Genomic DNA, 23,510 nt, shown 5'->3' on the forward strand with positions numbered 1-23,510 from the left:
ATATTTTCATACTAGTGAGTTGTATGCTATAAAGTTGTGTTGTTGCTTATTGTTTTCTAGCTGTACGACTAATGTTCATTGTTTACACATGCTTTCAAATGTTTACGAAAACCTTTTCCTCTAAACCCGTTTTCTAAAACCTTTTCTAAATAATGGGGGTGGAGGTTGTTTGAAACGCTCATTGTGCCATTGGCTATTTGTATTTGGATTGGCTGACTTGTTTGAGGGTGAGAACAAGTGTTGCACAATCACCTCGAGACCCTTACGAAGGTGCAATTGTGACAGTTGGTATCAGAGCCAAGTCGGCTTGCGGATTTGAGAAGCTGTGATCATGTTTGCTACAAAGCAGTTGGGCAAGTCCCATGTTGACCGATTGGTCGAGATAGAAGAGCAAATGCTCTATCTAATAGAAGTTCCTGATCAGGTTCGGTTCCTAAAAACTCATTTACAAGAAGTCATTGACAAGACCGATGAAATTGATGCGGTGGCTGGCCGTTTAGACGGGATGCCCGTCCGGGAATTGTTGACAAGGGTTGAAACCCTAGAGGCAAAAGCTACGAGAAGTGGGCCTCTCGAGCATGGGGATGGTTCGCCGGGTTCTGTTGCCCTTATGGAAGAGCGTGTCAAAAAACTAGACAACTCGCAGAAAGCGATAATTCAGATGGTGACTGAATTGTCCGAGGACTTTTGAGCCACCATTGATGTCATCCGGGCAGAGATTGCGGACATTAGTGCAAGAGTTAACCTCACCATGAGAGCGGTGGGAAATCAAGCCCCAATTAGGGGTGCAGTCCAATTGAATAGAGTAAAGGTACTCGAGCCTAAGTCTTTCTATGGGGTTCGCGATGCGAAAACGCTAGAAAATTTTATCTTTGACATGGATCAGTATTTCAGAGCTACGAACACAGCGACTGAAGAGGTGAAGATCACCCTAGCGACGATGCATCTAGCAGAGGATGCCAAGTTATGGTGGAGGTCCCGTTTCATGGACGTCTAAGAGGGTCGGTGCACCATCGACACGTGGGAAAGACTGAAACAAGAGTTATGTTCTCAGTTCTTCCCCGAGAATGTTGAGATTTTGGCAAGATGTAAATTACGGGAATTGAAACATATTGGCACCATTAGGGACTATGTGAAACAATTTGTTGGGTTGATGTTGGACATAAGAGATATGTCCGAAAAAGACAGTTTTCTGTTTTGTCGAAGGTCTGAAACTGTGGGCAAAGACAAAACTGTATGAACAGAGAATACAGGATCTCCCAACCGCTTAAGCTGTTGAACGATTGTTCGACTTAATCGATGAATCTTAAGAGATGAGGTAACACTCGAGATCCCCTAATAGAGGGAGAAAGAGCAACGGTTCGAGTCCATAGAGGAATAGTGGGGGAGAGAGAGACACTGGTGGGGATGAAAAACCACTTCAGTAGACAACTGGAAATACGTGGCGGGGGCAGAATCAACAGAATTTCTATCGGCCCCTTTCCTGTTATATATGCAAAGGACAACACAAGGCGAGCGAACGTTCGAAACAAGTAGCCTTTAATGCTTTTCAAGCCTCATTAGCCTCGGACTGGAAAGGCAAAGTTGTTCAGGTGGAGGACGAGAATGTACAAGTCGTGGAAGATGAGACCCTGCGAGTCGAGGCCCTAAGATTTTTAGCTGCCCTCCAGAAGAATACGGTAGAAACAAATGAGCCCCAAAGGGGCGGGCTGATGTACGCAGATCTTGGGTCAACCATAGATCGGTCAAAAGTATCTTGGTCGACTCGGGAGCTACCCATAATTTTATGTCCGAAATAGAAGCCAGACGGTGAATCTCCGTTGGGAAGGAGGCGCAGGTAAAATGAGAGCTGTGAACTCTGTGGCCTTGTCAATTACAGGAATGGCGAAGAGAACAGTCGTGAAGTTGGGGGGTTAGAGTGACCCTGCCGATTTCGTGATCGTTAAAATGGATGATTTTGACGTGGTGTTGGGGATGGAGTTCTTGCTTGAACATAAGGTAATACCGATACCCCTCGCCAAATGTTTAGTGATCACAGGGTCCATGCTCATCGTTGTGCATGTCGGGATTAAACAACCGAAAGGGATAAAGATGATCTCGGCCCTCTAGTTGGAGAAGGCCCTTACCCATGAGCCAGTTGAAACCACGGAAGAGAAGGCCCTTTAAGACATTCTATGTGCCTTGGAGAAGTGTCGTGTTGTCGAGCCGGATAGTTCACACAAGTCCCTGCCTCTAAAGAGGAGGAGAAGAAGAAGAAGGAAGCTTAGAAACCGAGAGTTCCTACCCGGGGACAAGGTTCGGGTAAACATGTGCCTAGGACATTTTCGAAGTCGAGGACAAAGAGAACGTTGCCTCGTGAGCAACTTTAGAGGATCGGTGGAAGTCATCGAAAGGGTTGGGAAAGCCTCTTATTGGGTGCAGTTACCATTATGGATGGAGATTCATCCCGTCATCCACGTAAGTAGATTGAAACCCTGTCATCTCGACCATGCTAAGGAGCGATGTAGGGTGGTGACCCGTCCGACTGGCACGACGAAGAGAATGACAGAGGAAGAAGTCAATGAAAGACTTGCTGGGAGAAGTGACAAAGTTGGAAGACCAGGACCAAGCCGGGAAGAGTTCCTGGAGAGGTGGAAAGCCCTCCAAGACAGAGAAGTTCGTTGGGAGCGCGCAGAAGTCCTCAAGGCAACTGCTCAACAATTTGCTGAGTTCGAGCAGAGTCGGTTGACAAGAACGTCAACCAATTGAGTGGGGGACCCGGTCATGCTTGTCCAGAGCGTGTTGCTCATGGCCGCATGTCTGCCTCCACCTCGGTCTATGCTTGTCCAGAGCGTGTTGCTCATGGCCGCATGTCTGCCTCCACCTCTTTTTACTATGCTTTCATCTTATGTATTTCCTTTTGCTAGGTAGTTTGCTTTCTATGTACTTTTCTTAATGTGTGACCACTCGCCCGTTTCCATATGCAAGGATGACAGATGTATTTTTGTTCAAAATGCACTATATGGGGGTAAAACTAATCGTCGTATCCTCATACTAGCGAGTTGTATGCTATAAAGTTGTGTTGTTGCTTATTGCTTTCTAGCTGTATGACTAATGTTCATTGTTTACACATGCTTTCAAACGTTTGCGAAAACCTTTTCCTCTAAACCCGTTTTCTAAAAACCTTTTCTGAAGAACCCGGAGGTTGTTTGAAACGCCCATTATGCCATTGGCTATTTGGATTTGGATTGGCTGACTTGTTCGAGGGCGGAAACAAGTGCCGCACAATCACCGGAGACCCTTACGAAGGTGCGATTGTGACACATGGCAGGCCACAAACCACCTTATTGTGGTTCAATCTAGGGTGGCCTTCTACCTAGGAATTAATTTCCTACGAGTTTCCTTGACACTCAAATGTTGTAGGGTCACCGAAACCCCCAACGTCAGATGGAATTCCAGAACCTTTACAGGCCAGGGCCATAAAGGACTATATGAGATCACTAGATATGGATAAGAGGGCATCGCATACATATGGTGAGCTACCCTGAAAACAAACCTTAACACAAAGTCAATCTCAGCATGTCTCGTGAGATTAGTCGAGGTGCGCGTAAGCTTGCTCAGACCCTCACGGATATAAAAAAAACACAACGCTCTTGTGAATGACCTTAAGATGTTGGATAGTGACCCAACAAACCATAAAAGATTTTGAAGACAAGCATGTAGTGTACGAAAATCTTGGAGGATTCTTGAACCTAGTTTGTGTATTGAATAATGCCTCAGTTACAAGCTAGGGACCCCTAAATAAGGCTACAAACCGTAATTTGAGTACTAATCTTTTTTCATTATATCACTGAAAAACTTTGTTTCTTTTTCAAGAGAAATAAGGCTACAAACCAGATTTAGTGTCATTGGCAACCGTAACTAAACCAATGACAACAATAAACTAAGAAAGTTAAACATATTTATTTTTATAAGAAACATAACATTCATCATCAAAGAGAATGATACAAAAGGAGGGGAGGATGAGGCTAAAATTGAAATATTACAGGCTCGGTGAAGGCTAAAAATAACTAGCTAATAAATATGTGAATTAAACAACAATAACAGACATAATAGTAACTTAAGGCCATGATTAAAACCCTCGATTAGTAATTTCAATAGCTACACATCAAATTGAGGACACGTTCTGCCTCTGCACCCTTACTGCTAGTCTTTGGTGCCAGGCCAACGGAATGAAAAGTTGGCCCCAGTGCTGTCTACCTCCTTTTAGGTGTTAGAGTGGTAGAGGTTATTGCTATCCATGATGGGATATATCTTGTTTTTCATATGCTTTGACTGATCTAATCCTTTATTCAAAGTTTTAAAAAACCTGACTGGTTCATTTTTTGCATAAAATTCCGTATCTTCTACTTAGTTCCCCTTTCTCTTTCATTATTCTCTGTCTCGCCCCCCTTTTGGGATGCCTTTGAGTATTAGACCTAATTAATTTAATGAAAATTTTGGTGCTTGTTAAAAAAAAATCTTTTCATTGACTTTCAATTTGTATGTTTTGTTTTTAGAAAATATTTACTGATTGAACCAAAAAACACTAATAGTTTAGGGGATTCACAAAATGTTCTTGGATGGAAATGAGTATGATTGAAGTCTTGGGAAGTGAGAAGTTTGTAAACCTCTTGGAATTCTGCTGTATTTTACTTCCTCACTTGCAAGTAATATGTGATCTGATATTTCTTTTGTAAGTTCTATTAGAAACACAATTGTTTACTTGATTAGAATTGGGTTTAAAATGTTTTATGAGCTCTTAATCTCAGTTCTATGTATATATGTAGAAGTTCTTTGCCAATGTCAACATGCATTGGAGTTGGACGTCAAGATGTCCTAGAAATGTTTAAATTAGTCTAGGTCTTTGGTTATATTATGATGAAAGGAGGGTTTCGTAGTTATGTGTTTCCATCATTATGCATTAGAGAAAACACATATTAGACCATGTCATTGAGGTGAGATTTTAAAGTCGTTATGGGTGCTGGTGTTGGCTTCAATTTTTATTTTATTTTTGATAAGTTTATATATATTCATATTTTTTTGTAAGGTACTGATATCAATAGTTATTGAATTTATGCTTTATGATTTATTGTAGGTTCGGTGAAGAAGGCTGTATCTATGTTGGGTATACTGCATTATCGTTCAAGATCCAAGGATGCTGGGGTGGTGTCGGAGGATCTTAGGGCACCCTATAATGTGTCTAATGATATTCTGAACCCTTTTAGAGTTCTTTCTCTTTTTAAAAGGATGTCAGATGAGGTATATATTGATGATCTTTAGTATCTGGTTTATGGTTAGGCACCCACCCAAGGCACTTGCTTGGGATGTGGTGGCCGTTGCAATGAGTTGTGTATCGTATAACACCTCTTTATGTGATGCATGTTATTATCTTTTTATTTTTGTTCTTTCCATTTTTATTCTCATGACATTCTTTTTTATGCAGGACTGTGAGTTACTTTTTCTATCCGATAGACCCGAGAAACTCATTGTTACTAATGTTCCAGTGCCTCCTATAGCCATCCGTCCTTCTGTAATTATGGATGGTTCTCAAAGGTTCTTTTCTTTTTATTCCCCTCCACCGAACTACAATGAAATCTATGTTCTTTTTTGTAATTTTTTTTTTCAAATTGAAGTCATCATTCTTTTTTCCAAAGGAAACAAATCTTTTCTTTAATGAAGAAAAACATCATATTGCAATGACTTTGTAAGCCATCTGAAGGTGGTATTTACAAATGATTCTATTTAATTTGATATTTTCATGCTGCAGCAATGAAAATGATATAACTGAGAGGTTAAAACGAATTATTCAACAGAATGCTAGTGTTAGCCAAGAGTTATCAACATCAAACTCACAACCTAAATGCCTGGTACACTTTGGACTTTGGTACTTCTCTTTTACATGCATATATATATCTATATATCTACACGCACGTATATTATTTCATTACTTCTGCATTTTTTTTCAAATAATGAACATTATGTTAAAGTATTTAAATTTATTGTGACCTCTTAGCTTGAGCTTTTGGATTATTTATTTATTTATATTTTTATAAAAAAGACAGTGGTTTTGTTGCTCCTTGGGCAAATTTTCAAGCCACATGTGAGAGGAGTTTAAAAGAATTTTAAATTTAATCCATCAGCTTAAGCTTTTGGGTTTGTAGTTGATTACATTATGTTGGTTCAGATAATCTTTTGTGAAGCTTCTTTAATCTCTACTTCAATTGGTGAAAAAACCAAAACAAACTAGGATGGCTCATTCTTGGAAATGATTTAAGATTGTCAAAGAAAATTTGAAGGAAAAAAGAGGAAGTATGTGCAAAGGAAGCAGCATGTTCGTGTTGAAAATGATTTAAAATTTTCTTTTAAGGTTCTTTATTATGATATGAAAGTGGTTAGTTTTATATATAAAAAAAAGGTTCTTTATTATGATCAGAATCCATTTTTTTGAAACAAGAAACACTTCCCACTGATGTAAATGAAATTGAATAAAAATTAAAATGATACAAACTCCCAAAAGGAGCAGGACTCTTTATGGTGCAAAATTGTTAAAAGCATTCATGGAGTTGATCCACATCTTTGGCACGCCTAGGGTAAGCTTGGTTTAAGTTTGAGAAGTCCATGGATCTGCATCTCAAGGACTTGGAGTCAATTTGGCCCCATTGCAAAGTTTAAGCTTGGTACTGGAAGGAATATCCTTTTTTGGACAGATTCATGGTGTTCTGATATTCCTTTGAAGGTTTGCTTTCCTAAGCTTTTTCGCATTGCTTCTTCTCCAAAAGGCAGTGTCAATGATCATTGGGACTTGGTTATTGGTTCTTGGAACCTTTTATTCCGTAGGTGGCTAAAAGAAGAGGAGATTGTTGATATTCAGCCACTGCTGTGTAAAATCGAGGGCACTAAAATTTCTTCTTTACCAGATTCGAGATTATGGTCTTTGGATGCTTCAAGAAGGTACTCAGTGAAATCTTTATCAAAATATTTGAGTGTTTCTACTCTTGAAAAGGTGAAGTCCAAAGCCCTTTGGAAATCAAAAAGTCCCAAAAGAATCAATATTTCTTGGATTCTGCTCTATGGCTCCCTTAATTGCTTACTTTGCAACATAAGATGGGGAGTAAACATCTTTCACCCTCAATTTGTCCACTGTGTTTAGCCAACGGAGAAAATTTGCAGCATTTGTTCTTTGATTGTTCTTTCTCAAGAAATTCTTCTAGAGCTCAGATTTTATGATCAAATGCAGTTAAAGCTTTGGTTTGAACGTTATCAAAGAATTTTCTATGATAATTATAAAAATTGGTTTGATAGATGGGGTTCGGTTCGTCTTTTAGCTTCTTCTTGGCGTTCGCAGACCAAGCTCTTTGAAGATTATTCTATTCAGGATATTTGCCTCGATTGGAATGCTTTTATTTTTTATTTTTTAATATAATCAAGTATTTTGGATCTATTGTAATCTCTGAAATCTCGTTTTATATTGGACAGTGTTTTCAAAGCATAAGACGCACCTTAAGGTGACAAGTCCCTTGATCGCCTCAAGGCGAGAGGCGACAAAAAGACAACGCCTGAACGAAGCGAGATACAATAAATAAATAAACAAGTAAATAGATAATATATGTAGAAGTAGAACATAAGTTTATTGTTTGTTCTTCGTGATTGGTGTTTAAAAGTGTATATAAGTAAAGATGTAAAGTAAGATTGGGGTAAATGAAGATGAATGATGAATCACTTCTCTAGGTGAGAAGATTAGATGATGTGTTGAGGTATTGCGTTACACTTTCTATAATGCGTACAAGCTTTTCTTAAATCAGATCCAAGTATAAATCTAACTCAGGTTCCTAGTAAGTCCAGGGTCGAACACAGGGATTAATGATAGACTAACGCAGGTCTTGCGTTGCCGCAATTGCAGAAAGATCCTAGATAAATGCGGGAGAGGTTTATCTATACTAATCTCAATGCATATATGCAAGAGAACATAAGAGTTCAAGTGAAACAAAGGGATTTATGAATGAATGGTGCTAAACGCTAGGGGTATGCGTTGATTCCAAGTAAGATGAACACGTGTGTAGGTCTAAGGGTGAAATGAAGATGACAGGGATGCTTGTTTACAAACCAAATGTATGTAGATGTGTTAAGTTTCTGTTTCTCTGATCATATTATTCAACATTTCTCAATGCGAATGCCATATATGCTCCTATTTCTAGGGTGCATGCGTTGGCTGCAGAAAGTAATGAAGCACAAGTATTTTTATCTCTAAATCTACTGTGCGTTCTGACTCTGCGTTTCTAGCTATCCTATTATCTCGAATAGTTTTAACTGAGTTATAACTTCAACCAGATGATCAAAATGATTAAAGCTTGGAAATTAAGCATGCAACAAGTCATAGATGCATCAATCACACACAATAGAATGTAAACAGAGGCAAAAGTGATGGATCAAATGTAGGATTGAATTTTAAAAATCAAAACTGTCTTTACAACAATCACACTTAATCGCATGAAATGGAAAATGGAAATGAAGTGAAAGAAAAAGAAAGAGTCAAGCCGCAGAGTTCAATCTCTTGTCCTTTTTGGCTTGATTCAAATGCGTGTACAACCAACTTGGTGAAGAAATGAAGAAGAATTCTCTCTCGAGCTTGGCCTTCAATAATTCTCTTTGATCAACAATGACAATTGATCAAATGACAATGGTTCTTTTCCTCCTATCTCTTCTTGCAACAGCAGAGTAACTATGATCTAAGTTCTATGGTCTCTCTAAGAATGGTCTATCTTCTTTGGTTCTGACTTCTCTGCGTTTGCTGGCGCTGCAAAGTTGCCATCTGCATGTGGAGTGACCAGTGGTCTGGTTTGATCTCGGATGAACTCTTTTAGCTCATCCATGTTGGTTTGCGCCGAAGGTGAGGCTTGGGTCTCATGCCTACAACGCATGATGAGACGGTCTCAAGAGAATGCATCTTGGCCATTTACTATATCATGCAACGCATTCTCCTTGATATTGGAAAGATAATAGTGGACCAGATCAAGGCTGTCAAGGGGAGGCCACGTAACCAACTATACTTCCCGTGGCTTATCTGTGCACTGTGTGAACTCGCGGGCATCCCTCTGGAGGATGACTATGAGGAAGTTGATGGTCACATGGACATTAAGTTGATCAGGCGTTTGCTTCATGGCTCACCTAACCAACTTGCCTTACCTCCGAAAACCACGACAACATGACCTTAGAAGATGCATCCAAGATTTTGAACACAGTGATGATGCTTCCATGAATGAGCAAGAATCCAAAGTGAAGTTGGCGTTGGAACACGAAGAAGCTTGCCTTGACTTAAATCGGCCTTTCCCTGCCTTGACTTTGCCCTCACCAGTCAATGACCTATTTGATCCAACGCATCACAATGAAATGAATGAGGATCAAGTTGGTGAGACCCACCGCCCCTGCCCTTCTCCTTTAAGATCCCTAATTCTGCCCTCCTTCATCCCTCCATCCACTGTTTATGAACCAACTGGGTTGGGAACTAGCAACACCCAACATTCAGAAGACCCAGTTGGGGAAACGCATGAGACCCAAGCCTCACCTCCAGTGCAAACCAACATGGATGAGCTAAAAGAGTTCATCAGAGATCAAATCAGACCACTGGTCGCATCCATGGAAGCACTCCACATGTAGATGGCAACTTTGCAGCGCCAGAATGTGGTGTTAAGGGATTACATGCGCCAGCAAACGCTGAGAAGTCGGGATCAGTTCAACTTTACAACTTAGTATATTAACCAAGTCCTAATGGGAATGTTCGCCTTGCCCCCTCTACCTGCCCACTTGGTTAATCCTTTACGTTTCATGGATGAAGACCCTGCACCTGAACGCAGGAATGATGCGCCCACCTCAATAGGAATTTGGAGGTGTTAGTCGTGTCTTGTGAATTTAATTAATCTTTTGTAAGAGTTAGTCTTGTATATTTGATTCCAATGCATTCAGTATTGAATGAAACGTTTATCCTTGCGTTTGTCCTGTGTATACCTTTCTTGATTCCTTATAAAAATATCTCAACCCATGATATTTATTATGTATAATATAATATACTTTTATTATTTAAAAACTCACCAAGAACTCATTTAAAATGGAGATTTACCATTATAATAGAAATAGTTTAATAAAAAGCAGTGACCCACCACAAAACCAACCGACAAGGGATATCAAATGTACATTCAAACCATTTAATAAAATCTATGATTCAAATTTCTTCTCAAACAAAAGAAGGAAAGAAATTGGTGATTCAAATTCAATAGTTTCAAAAAATTGAAAAAAAAAACATAAGAGAATCAATAGATAGTCGGGAAGTTGAAGAGTCGGACTCGTACAAGAAGAAGTTGGAGAAGAAGAGTTGCTCGTTGCAGTTGAAGAAGAGTGCTCGTTTGCAAAAGAAGCCAAGGCGTCGTACGTTCAAGAAGAAGTTGAAGAAATCTTCATCTGCCTATTGAAATTTTTGGATATCACAAAAAAAAAAAAATAGAGCACTTGCCCGGGTGCACATCTTCATCAAAAGCCAAGGTGCAATGAGGTGCCACCAAGGCGAGCGCCCGTTTGAAGTCTGTCGCCTAGCTACTACAAGAGGCGCAAGTGCCTCATATCGCATTGCCTGTTGCCTGAGGCGAATGCCCGGATGTGCCTTGAAAACACTGGTATTTGATATGACAAGGGTGTTGTGGATCTTTGCTCTTTTTTGCCGAGTCTGGTAGCGTGGATTTGTTACCTTAGCAAAGGGGCAAATTAAAAAACAATCAGGATGTTAGAGAGAGAGATCGAGCAATTATATCAATGAAAAGTTCTATTTCCATTTTTTAAAAAAATACAAACTCCCAAAAGAAGAGAAAAAGAAAAGATACAACCAAGAAATAAAACCCAATAGAGATGAGTTTTTTACAATTTCGACATACATGCCTCCTTTCAATCCTTCCAATCCTTCAAATAAGAATCCATTTAATTGGTGGATTAGTTTCTTGTATATCCTTTTATATCCTTTTATATCCTTCCATTTTTCTCAATGACAGCTCAGTTTCTTTTTTTTTTTTTTTTTTGAGAATGCATTTATTGATGGTATTAAATTACAAAAGTCAAGAGTGAAAACCCCATTCCAAGGGAGTTACACAAAACTTTTCCAATTGGATGAAAGAGAAAAATTTATAGTAATTCTTTTTTACTGGAAACAGAACTTGTATTGAAAAAAAAAAAAAAGAAAAGAGACTAATGCTTAAATTACAAACTCTACATGGGAGTGAGAGAGAGAGAAATATGTATAGTAATGGAAAAGAATCCTTTTTCCTTCCAAGCCAGCCTGTAAAATGTCCTACAAAGTGCATCCAGTATGCTGAGGAGGCACGTTGGGTCGTTAGATTGCAAGATGTGTACAGTCTAGAGGAGTTCTCTTTTCCTCTTTTGCATATTCCTTAGGAAGTTTATAGCTGGTTAGTTTTCAAACATGAACGAGAAATTCTCATTTCTGGTTTAAAAAAAGGATCAAATATCACTATAATTAAAAGAAAGTATTTTTTTCTTGAATTTATTTGTGGCTATTTATTTTAACTTGGAATCTAAGTAATATTGTAGAGATTCATATGAAGGGTATAATTATGCTTCATCTCATGCAATACTTTTTCTTGTCTAGGAATCTTGGGATATGCTTCAAAGTGAAGTTGCACAACTAATAAATAGTGATGTCCGTGGTATACCATTTACAATGCAAGTTAGCAAACCGTTGGCCGGTTTTGTTCAACGTCTTAAAGGAAAGCAAGGACGTTTTAGAGGAAATTTGTGTGGAAAGCGTGTTGAGTTTACAGGCAGAACTGTCATATCACCTGATCCTAATCTGAAAATTACAGAGGTAAAGATTATTATATGCTTAGTTTTGATTCCTTAGGAAGGGTACCATGTCAAAAGAAAACTAGGCATATTTCTGACTTTTATATGAAATACCTATGACATTGTAAATTTAGTCTCTTAATGATTACTGGAAATTAGAACGCTCTCCTTTGTTAGGTTTAGGGGGAGGGGTAATCTCTACTCTTCGCCCCTTGAGTTATTTCTTTTGGTTTCTTTTGTGGAATTTACATATCTGTTTCTTATAAAAAATAATTACATTTGGATTATTTAGTAATTATTGTTTCAACTTATTTTTGTTCACTGTGTCTAGGTTGCAGTTCCCATACACATGGCTCGAATTTTAACTTATCCTGAACGTGTTACCAGTCACAATATAGAAAAGTTGAGACAATGTGTCAGCAATGGTCCCGATAAATATCCCGGTGCAAGGATGGTTAGGCATCTCGATGGTTCTATGAGGTTAAAGATTTTAGGATCATAATTTTATCATGTGCAAACTTTGTTATTAATTAGTTGTCTGGGATGTTCAATGTCCTCTTATTTGCATTGTAGGTCATTGATGATTTCAGGTAGAAAGCGCCTTGCTGATGAATTGAAATATGGTGAAATAGTTGAACGCCATCTTGAAGATGGAGATGTTGTTCTTTTCAACAGACAGCCTAGTCTACATCGAATGTCTATCATGTGTCATAGGGTGACTAAAATGTCTCAGAAGTTTTTGAATGAACACTCTTTGATATTTACTTATTGTGGTATTGGATTTTACCATGTCATGGTTGCAGGTGAGAGTTATGCCTTGGAGAACGTTGAGATTCAATGAATCTGTTTGCAATCCCTATAATGCTGATTTTGATGGTGATGAGATGAATATGCATGTTCCACAAACAGAGGAGGCTCGGACAGAGGCAATTCTGTTGATGGGGGTAAATTCAAATGGAATTCACTATTTTTTATTTTTATGTATTTTTATTTTTTATTGATGGGGGGTAAATTCTGTTGAGATTCAATGAATCTGTCTTTTTTTTTTAAAAAAAAGAAAAAAGAAAAAAACCACTTCCATAGTTTTTCATAGTTTAATGCAACCATTTTTTAAAAAATGGTTGATTCGAAAATCACTTGTAAAACACACCCTCATTTTTCATAGTTTAATGCAAACATTTTTTAGGATCATACCATATCGATTTTTATTTTTGAAAAAAAATTAAAGCCTTTTCCCTTAATATTTTAACAATTAATCTAGAGAAAACAAAATATAACATTTTAAATTATTATTTAAAAATTATAAATTATAAAGAAAATTGCAGTTATTTTTTTTAAAACAAAGAAAAATGCAAATTTTAATAGTAGGTTTATTTGAGTTAATATGTCTGAAACACAATAATATAATATTTATTTACCAATTCATCAATGAAATGTTTCTTATCTAAAAAAAATAATGTAATATTTATTTACCAAGCACTGTAACCAACTTTCAGATCAAAAACTAAAGTTTTCCAAACACCAATTTGCATCATATTAAGCTCATTTTTTTAAGAGGCCAATTCTCAACAAAGCTACAGCAATCCCAAACTAAGCCTTAATGTTGGCATTGATTGTGATATTCAAGTCAATTTTATCATGTCATTTAGGTTCTCTTCCCTATGACAGTTGTATTTATTATAGGAACTATAAAGTGTGTTTTTTGCTGATGTTGTGATTCATTGAATTACATGTCGGTTTTTTGGTGGGGGGGGGGGTTCATGGCTTGGTTTGGTTTGGCCAAATCGAACTGCAAAGTTTCAATTAATGTATAGATCAAATTGAACTTTTTTGGTTTTACATATGAAATATATATAATATATAAATATATAAACATTTCGGTTCGGTTTTGTCAATTATTTCGGTTTGATAGGTTTTATGAGCTGTTTGGGGGTCTGTAATGAAATGGGTTTGGATTGTAATGTAACTCAAAAATCATGTTTGGATTGAGCGTTTTGGGCTCAACTTGTAATAATAAACTCATTTCGTTCCAACAATTTTTAATCCGACCCTCTTTCCCACCGTTTTCACGTTTTACGATCCCATTTCCGTTTCACCCTCGATTCCTCACGCATTCCAACACTCCCCTGATTTCCAATAATCTTGATTACATTCTAACCTCCCAACAGCCCCTTATTGTCTGCCCCTAATTGTTGGTTATGAGATTGATGACTGTAAAATGATCGTTTCCTTCCATTCTAATAATTGTGCATTAGATTTAAATAGAACTTGGTTGTTAAAATTTTTGGCCTTAATGACCAATTGAAGACTCTTCATGCAATGATTTCGCGTCTCTTTTAAGTGTTATGCTTCTTATAGAAGAATAGAAGAGAAAAAGGAAAATCATTCCTAAACCTAAAATCTGAAATCCATAGCAGTTAGATTAGGCTAAATTTTAAACATTTTAATTTAATCTTTAAATACTCCTTATATATGTGATTTGCAAGACCTAACATTTAGATTGTTAATATGAAATTAAATGAATCCCATATACATGGGTTTTTTCTCTAGGATCATCTTGTTGAAACTAGGAGCTTATATATGCATTTATACCGGACAATCTTCTTTACCATGTAGCATCCTTAGTGCATTTCCTATCATCTGTCTCGTACGTATCTAGTTGCCGTGACTGATGTACCCATTCCAAAGTTTTGAAGTATATGTATAGAAGCCATTTCTCTGTCTATGATCATGAAGGACTCCTATTTCAAATAACTCAAAGTAATTTGTAAATTAGGAAAATGTTCTTTCCCAAATCTTCTCTGCTCTATGATATTAAGAGAGAATTTTAAGTTGTCATTTTCACCTGCTATGACATGTCATGTTCTGCTTTCCAAGCTTTCATTACATCCAGTTGTTTGGATCAAGTTGGTTTATTGATCCAATGATGTGATCAACTTTCCATATGCCGTGTATGAACATTGTTATCTACTTGGACCTTTTGAGATTATTTCTGCAGTTTTGTGATTTTTCATGGATAAGATCAAATCATCTGAGTGTTTCTGTTTATTATCGAATAGTTTTCTTTTTGGTATTTCAGTTGTTTACCCTCCTCTGGTTCAGTATTTCACTCAATTTTTTTTTTAAAAGAATGTAGTTTCTGTGTGCAGGTGCAAAATAATCTATGCACTCCCAAAAATGGGGAGATTTTAGTTGCTTCAACTCAAGATTTTTTGACATCATCTTTTCTCATAACAAGAAAAGACACATTTTATGACCGTGCAGCATTTTCTCTTATGTGTTCTTACATGGGAGATGGCATGGACTTGGTTGACTTGCCTACACCTGCTCTAGTCAAAGTGAGTTGATGATTTATTGTTACCTTTTGTATAGCAGTGACTAGAGATGTTTTTGTTCATGTTACATTATCAGTTTACTATTTGTGTAGTTTGACTTGTGTTATCAATCTTTGTTGCGGATATTTCAATTAAAAGTTGTTATTCTTGTATTCTAGTGCAAGAATCGATCATCACTGTAGCCAACATGAGCTTAGTGTTATGGTTAAGACATTTACTCCTTCCTGTGGGCTGGTGGTTCAAACCTCCACTCCCTCATTTATTGTATAGTTCTTAAAAATTAAAAAAAAAAAAAAAGAGAAATCCTTGAAATGTATGTATCATTGTATATTTGTATGTGTGTGTATATATATTTTTCCCCTGCTAAGAAACTTGTACCACCTCATTCATGTTTGGGTAAATCCTTTTACCGCCAGTCCATCAATGAAATTTGAAAGTGAAACATTGACTTCTATTGTTTTTTTTATCCAATCAGATGTTTTGAACTAAATTTTGGCTCTACAATCAAACAAAGTTTAAAGAATTGACACTATTCACTTGATAATTTGACTTAGAAATAAATATTACAATCAGAAGCAAAGGGGAAAATGGAAAGTTTCTCCCCTATGCTTCTTTTTAATATATTATATTATGGGTATTTATTTGGTTTTTTGGTAAAATAAACTGTTTATTGATAAGTATAAGGGGAAGGCCCCGATGAAAGAAATTGGGTATTTATTTGGTTTTAATATTCCTTCAAATCTTCTCAGAATGTATTAAATTATTTGAGCATGTGATTAGTTTCTTTGACTTGTTGAAATGTTGTATGTTTCATGAGTTCAATCTCATTGTCTTTCAAGTTTCAAGTTTAGTTATTATGAGCTGAAAAAAAATATTTAATCAAAAGACAACTACAATTTATGAAAATCTTCTTATATAGCTCAATAAGCTTGATTGGTTAAGACACATACTCTTGACCAAGAGGGGTTAGAGGATTGAATCCCCACCTCCATTTGTTGAATTCTAAAAAGAGATAATTATGTCATATCCTTATCCTAACTTAGGATATAACTCATTGTTATATCATTGTTTGTGCCTCTTAAATGGTTCTCTATTTTTTGTGCTATTGAATTTATCTGATTTTTTGTTCATACAACCACAAAATATAAATGTGGTATCTTAGCAAGATTTTTCCACCTGAACATGGTAGTTTTTCTAAATTAGGTTGGTATCTATTGCAGCCTATCGAGCTTTGGACTGGCAAACAATTATTTAGTGTCTTGGTTCGCCCACATGCAAGTATGAAGGTCTATCTTAATCTTACAGTTAAGGAGAAAAGCTACAGTAAAGTTAAAGGAAATGAAAAAGAACGAGAAACTATGTGCCCTAATGATGGATTTGTCTACTTCCGTAATAGTGAGCTAATATCAGGCCAAGTTGGGAAGGCTACTTTAGGTAATTTTATTATGTAAATCATAGTTTCTAAAGCGACAACAAAAATAAACATCCCTGGATATTTCTGCTCATGCTATATCTCATTATAGCTTTACTTCATCTGCCTCCTTATTGGATGTTTAATTAAGACTGGTTGACTTTGGTAGCGTTTGAGGAACACTATTAAGTTTATTTCACAATTTTAGAACTTCAACTTCTTTCTCTTGGTGAAGTCATTTTTTATGTTTACAAGTTGTCTGTACTTATTTCAGGCAATGGCAACAAGGATGGACTTTATTCTGTTCTACTTAGAGACTACAAGGCGCATGCTGCTGCTGTTTGCATGAATCGTCTTGCTAAGCTGAGGTAATTGGTAACTTGTAACAGGTTCCATGCACTGTACATGTTGCAGCCCATTCTGTAAATTGTTTGCGTGTGTTGGATTTTAATTTTTCCCCCCTCAGCTTTTCTTATTACAATGAGGACCAAACTAATGATCTTTGATGAGAAAACCAAACCTTTCCTTGAAAGAGTACAGGAGGCATTCAAAAGGAAAGCACACACCAGAGAGAGCCAAACTAAAACAATTAGGATCTCCAATTAAGCGAAATATAACTTATAGGGTAATTACAAAAGATCTAAATGATTGAAGCCCAAAAGAAGATGTGGAACCTAGCAAGGACCACGCCTTCTCCTTAGATCTCTCAATCCCTTAAAAATTGCATTCTTCCTTTCTTTCCAACCAAAAGGCTTCACAAAATTGCACAAATCCAGCAAGCCATAGAAATCATCTCTTGTCATTAAAGAGTGGGTGAAGAAGGAGCTCTGCAATCAGAGAGCTATGCCAAGAGTGGGTTAATAATGCTTTTATGTTGCTCTCATAACTTAATCATGTCGTAATGTTCTTTCATTTCTTATTATTACTTTTTAATCTTGTTTCCTTGTACTTTTGAATATTAGTCTCTTTTCATTTTATCAATGAAAAATGTTTGCTGTATTCCTTTTGAAATGGAAAAGAAACAGAGAGCTAGACTTTCTAGTTCGGGCTAGATGAAAACTGAAGTCCTGAAAGAAGCAGCTCTCAATCGAAAAAACATAGTCATAGCTCCTTAAAAGGGACTCTGCCCTGTTTGGAAGCTTCAAGTCAATGATGCCAATCCCACCTTCCAACAAAAGCTTTTTAACCTAATTCGATTTTAGGAGGTGATAGAGCTCTTTACCCTAATCCAGAACCACAAGAATTTCCTGTAAGCACAAGGCAGGGGAAAGAGAGATAAAAAGTAGATGGTAAGATTGCTTAAAGTAGCATTTATAAGGGTAAGCCTACCTCCCTTAGATAGGAAATTGTTTTGCTTCTTACTTTCCAGGCGTCTTACTATTTGACATCGGCCAAGTACCCAATGGTACATAACGCTATTCCCCACCAACCAAGCTGTAGTTTCCTCTTATGACCTCCATGGTTTGCTTTTGCTCTCTGGTGGATTAGAAGCAGAGGGTTTGACGGAGTAGGCCAGCATCTGGAATTTGCTAGGTGAGGCAAACGGGCCAGGGTAGTCGATCTGAATACTGTGACTGGAGATTCTGTCATGTCCCCTTTTATTGGAAATCCTGGAGAGCCCTCATCTGTAACTTTTGTGGATCTGTTCTTCGATCCTATCGCTAATGATTTTGCCACTATTTTCTTTATGTTTTTTTTTTTTTTATATCTGTGAGCGTCTAGGCTAGCTTACGTGCATCTCAACTAATCTCACGGGACAACCCATCTGACCCTACAACATTTGGGTGTCAAGGTAACTTGTAGGATATTAAATCCTAGTTAGGTGACCACCATGGATTGAACTCATGACGTCTTACCTCTTTATCAAAGGGATATTCCCTTATTTACTACTAGGCCAACCCAGGATGGTTCTCCATTTTCTTCATGTTTCTTGACAGTAATTTTAGTCTAGTAGTATTTGGTGTTTAATAATTCTGATTTGTGTTATTTGTAGTTGGAAGTTGTTCATCTTGAAGAATAGTACATAACACTCAGCTGCTGCATCTGCAAGATCAATGAATCCATTTTGTTTAAGTTAACTTAAAAATTATATTAACTAGTTATTCATAGGTATTAAGTACAGTCTTTGTTTGAAGTTTGACTGCTTAGAGGTAGTTGCCAACTTGCCATTCGATTAGCAATTATACTTGTTTTCAGGTAAAAAGTGGATGGTTGAAATGTAGTAATTTTGTTGACATTAATAACACTACTAAAAACCATACAATTATTTGCATGAATGCAGTGCTCGGTGGATAGGTAACCATGGTTTCTCTATTGGAATCGATGATGTCCAACCGGGAGATCAATTGATTAAACAAAAACAAACTACTATTTTGGAGGGTTACCGTGACTGTGATAAGCAGATCAACTTATTCAACACAGGAAATTTACCTCCTGAAGCTGGTTGTGATGCTGCTCAAAGTTTGGAGGCTAAGATAACTCAAATTTTAAATGGTATTCGGGAAGCCACTGCAAATGTAAGATTCTGATTGGTTGATTTCCATTCTTATATTACAAGTCCTATTCTCTGATGTCATCATGTCAACAATGAATCTTACAGTGTATAAAGATGAACATATGCATGCAATGACAGATATATGGACCTTTGTGCACCATCTCAATGAGCGGGCAATTGTTTCTGGGGGATGAATGTTGTCTTCATATAATTTGTTGACTGTTTATATCACTACTTGTAATTTCTTTTGAAGTTTGTTTTAAATCATGTTTTGTATGCAATCCCACTAGATCTAATGTTGGAATTTTCTTCTGCAGGTGTGTATGCAAAACCTACATTGGAGAAATAGTCCGTTGATTATGTCACAATGTGGTTCCAAAGGATCTCCTATTAACATCAGCCAGATGATTGCTTGCGTTGGTCAGCAGTCAGTTGGGGGCCGCCGTGCGCCAGATGGATTCATTGATCGGAGCCTTCCCCATTTTCGTAGGAAAGCAAAAACTCCGGCCGTAAGTTTTGCATTCTTCTTCTTCTTCTCCTCCTTTTCTCTCTTTCTCTTTTCCTTTTTTCCTTTTTTTTTTCATTCTAGATATTTGGAAAACTTCTTAGTTGTTATTATTATTATTGTTTTTTATTTTTAACCGGAAATAAAAAAATTTGCATGGAAGAAATGAAAAGAGACTGATGCTTAAAAGATACAAATATCCAAAAAGAGTAAAAGAAGGAGATAAAACCAAATTATAAAAGAAAGATTGACGCAATCAAACAAATATCTTACAATGAAAAGCCAAGAAAATGAGTAGAGAGCACCAATGAGACACCTTTAACCCAGTTGACTCGAATGGATCAAACCAATGCTATTGTTTATTGTCTGAAAGAAGAACTTGGGCAGTGTGACCCATAGTAATTGTGATCTCAGAGGCAAGGAAATCCCAATGAGGAGCTGAACAATATTACATATGGGGTTATTTGAAAACACCTTCCGTGTAGATTAAAGTAATATTAAAGAGACTGCTTCAGCATGTGGGTGAGAAAGAACACCCAAAAAACAAACGATTATGCACCTCACCATCTGCAAAACTAAGAGGACAAATGGAGGGTATTATATATGAAGATGGTAACTTTCTTTGAAGAACCTCAACCGAGTTATAGGCTAGTGCAAGAATAATCCAAAGCAGAATATTAAAATCTTTTGGACTTCTCTACTTTCATAATGAAGAAGCTGTTTTGAAATAGGATATGGAAGAGGCAGTTGCCTAGTTAATGTTTCATTGAAAAGAATTTTGATCCTCCTTGCATCATCATGATCCCTTGCTCCTTGCCAATTCTTTTGAGCAAAAAGTTCTTAATTTCATTCCCAGAAGTACCACAGATGATGAGTTCAGGGCTAAAAGGTAAGCTTCATTTATTTAATATTTTATTTTTAATTATATTTTTTATTGAACAACCACGCTTTTATTGAAAAATGAAAGCATGCAAGAGCATACCAAAATAATAATAATAATAATAATGATGATAATAATAGAGGCTGTAGTAAAACGGAGGCTGATGAAAAGAAACTCCTCCTGCAAGGAAGATAAAACTAAGCGGAGAACTATAAAAAAGCTTCATAACCAAAGCTCACGGGAAAATATAGAATCAGTGACAAAAACTTTCCTTTCTCCCTAAAAGGATGACTAAAACCTAAAGGTGAACATTTTTCTTTCATTTGATGACCAAATTCCATTGTTTGCCAACCGGATAGTTTGCAACATGCTAATAGTTGCTTTGATTTAATTACCTCACTTTAATCCCTTGTTTCAATGCTAAAGAACCTTTGACAGGATATCCCATCTTGAGTCATGAATGAAATATCATCAGTTGTGATTTAGATTTGCAGCAAGCGTCAGGTAGGGAGCTTTTGTTCTTCCCACCAAAACAAAGTCCTAGCCTGTGGTTGCATACAAAATGGAACTTCCATCTTTTTTTCCTGTGAAATTTATCATTTATATTGTATCCTGCAAATTTTAACAGCTATCAATCCAGATTATCTTCTTGAAATTAGCATCTCACCCTTATACCAAAAACTTTGACAATCATGAATCATATTAGAATATGGAAGGTTCCCATCTCTTGGTGAATTATTCCAATAATATAACTTCCTTGGTTGTGTTTCTTGATTGTTTTCTCCATATCTGTATACGAAGTAGTTACTCTCTAGCAAAATTTTGTCTATATCTCCCACATTAACCTCTGAATTCTGGACACACTCAACCAGCCCCACTATTTCTTTCAATGCAGAAAACTGCAAAGAAAAATGAATTGAGCTGCCATAGAAGTTGACCCTCCTATTGAGGAAACAGGAGAAGAAAAATGTTTAAAAGGAAGAAAATAGAAGAAAAAGCGATGAGGACAAGTGAGACGGAAAAATTGAGGATGTAGTAGAATTTTGTGGTCCTTTTGAGTGTTCCATTGCACATCTGTTTAGTAAATACTCTCGATAGTTGGTTCTAGTTCTCAGATATTAACGGTTTTTGGAGAAAGTTCACATTTCATGAGTTTTCTGTCATTGTACAAGTGTGGAAAGAGACTACCGACTGGTTATAATGTAAATGTAATGGTTTGAAGAGCTCTGTTGACAGTAGTTGACATTAGCTTTGATGTTATGGTTATCCTTCATTCCTTCTGCATCTTTTTGTGGTGCATGATATTCTGAAGATGATGCTGGTTACGATGACGTGCTGTTGGTATGTTGTGGAAAAGAAAAGTCATCCACACTTAGGTTTTAGGTTGATATCTTATCTACTGTGACCGATCACCTGAACATGGTGTGCTGTTTTTGAAGTTCCATGTTTTCTTTGGAAATGGAGATTTGGGTGTTGCTCAGCTTTTGTGTTTTCTTTAGGCGATCAGTTTCTGTTACATTGGGTTGCTATGACATTTTCAACTATTGTACTTGGGCAAAATACTACCAAGTAAAAGCAGAGAAGAGCCTTAATATGGACATTATACATTCTGTGAGCACAGAAAGCAATATATTATTATAGGAATTGATTGCATTGGAGGGTGTTATACACTTGAGTTCTTCATTTTTGTTACCAAGATCATTTTGCTCGTTATCTGCCTATGAGGCAGTATTGAGTAGTTGCAATAAGAAGTGAACAAATAATGTTGTACTGGAATTTTGGAAAGGTAAATTATTATATTTTCTTCTATCTTCTATATCAAATACAAGGTCTTCTTAATAGTAGAACGACCATCAACCAATAAAGAAAAAATACTACAAATATAAATGATAAAACTATGCATGATACACAAAACATATTACAAAAGATATTAAGAGACTCTTAACAATTACATTTTTTCTTCAGCTCCTTTGACAAATTGATAGATATGTAACATATAACTAAATGGTCAAGTTTTCTACATTATGTAAGATAGTTGTATTGTATGTTTGAAGTGGTGTGGATTTTAAATTTTTATTTATTTTATATATGATTTTACAAATTACTATAATGCAGGCCAAAGGCTTTGTTGCAAATTCCTTCTACAGTGGCTTGACAGCTACCGAGTTTTTCTTTCATACGATGGGAGGACGAGAAGGCCTTGTGGATACAGCGGTAGGGCTAATATCTGTTAGCATTATAATTACTTAATGTTTATGGGAAATTTAGCTTTACATTTTTATTTTCCTTTTATTTTCCCTTTGTTTCTAGGAAATAAGAATGTCAAACTGAGCAAATAAATTGTTCAATGGGATGTTGACCCTGACTGTGTCATAAATAATAACAAATTAGAAAGTGCTACAATAATGTAAAAGGGAGTATGGAAGAATAATGCATCTTATTTTATATACATGGCATACATGGAAGGGCTAAATTAGTAATCAATTTACGATATTGATTTTTGTTGCTACTTTTTTTTTTCTTTTTCTTTTTTATTTTATTTTTAATCAAAGAAATCTTTTCATTGAATACGTGATATGGGAGGAGAGACTATTGTTCAAAAGATACAAATTCCAAAAAAAAGAGTGAAAAAGGAAAAAATAAAGAGAGAAATACAAAGAAACAGGGAACCACAAAACATATGACAATCTTAAAAACCCGACTGATAGTTTGCAGGTTTTATCGTTACTTAAAAGAAAAGTAATAAATTGAGAATAAAGGACAAAAGATTGATAAACTCCTATTTGTAGGTATACACTATAACAGAAAGAATATCCTTAAAATTCTTGAATTAACCAATTCTTTTTAATTAACAATTTAAACCTCCCGCTTGACACATTAAAAATTCTTGTAGGTAAACTTTTCTTATCAAGTTGGTCAGTGTAACCTTGATGAATTAGTATTTGGTAACTTATCTCAGCCTGTACTATTTTGCCAATCCTCAAGATTGAAACTAAAGAATATTATTTAAATACGTCGCATAA

At 36.4% G+C, this 23,510-nt stretch overlaps 1 protein-coding gene and 1 pseudogene across 2 annotated transcripts in view; both read left to right on the top strand.

The window, feature by feature from the left end:
* Window positions 1-23,510, top strand: part of NRPC1 (nuclear RNA polymerase C1) — a 46,620-nt gene that overhangs the window by 7,071 nt on the left and 16,039 nt on the right. For both annotated transcript variants that reach the window (XR_016531199.1, XM_039038390.2), the window contains exons 5-17: window positions 5,117-5,280; window positions 5,465-5,574; window positions 5,789-5,888; window positions 11,669-11,884; window positions 12,194-12,342; window positions 12,436-12,577; window positions 12,666-12,806; window positions 15,012-15,200; window positions 16,418-16,631; window positions 16,883-16,976; window positions 18,890-19,124; window positions 19,420-19,611; window positions 22,603-22,701. Coding sequence is in view for 1 of the 2 variants with exons in the window: in XM_039038390.2 (XP_038894318.1) it covers window positions 5,117-5,280; window positions 5,465-5,574; window positions 5,789-5,888; window positions 11,669-11,884; window positions 12,194-12,342; window positions 12,436-12,577; window positions 12,666-12,806; window positions 15,012-15,200; window positions 16,418-16,631; window positions 16,883-16,976; window positions 18,890-19,124; window positions 19,420-19,611; window positions 22,603-22,701 (2,045 nt within the window). In the remaining variant the exon portion in view is untranslated. The remainder of the gene's footprint in view (window positions 1-5,116; window positions 5,281-5,464; window positions 5,575-5,788; window positions 5,889-11,668; window positions 11,885-12,193; window positions 12,343-12,435; window positions 12,578-12,665; window positions 12,807-15,011; window positions 15,201-16,417; window positions 16,632-16,882; window positions 16,977-18,889; window positions 19,125-19,419; window positions 19,612-22,602; window positions 22,702-23,510) is intronic.
* LOC120082951 (uncharacterized) lies at window positions 17,921-18,387 on the top strand (annotated as a pseudogene).

Source organism: Benincasa hispida, chromosome 8 (assembly GCF_027475165.1).
Source record: "Benincasa hispida cultivar pf3 chromosome 8, pf3_genome.v1.1, whole genome shotgun sequence".
NCBI classification, from domain to species: Eukaryota; Viridiplantae; Streptophyta; class Magnoliopsida; order Cucurbitales; family Cucurbitaceae; genus Benincasa; species Benincasa hispida.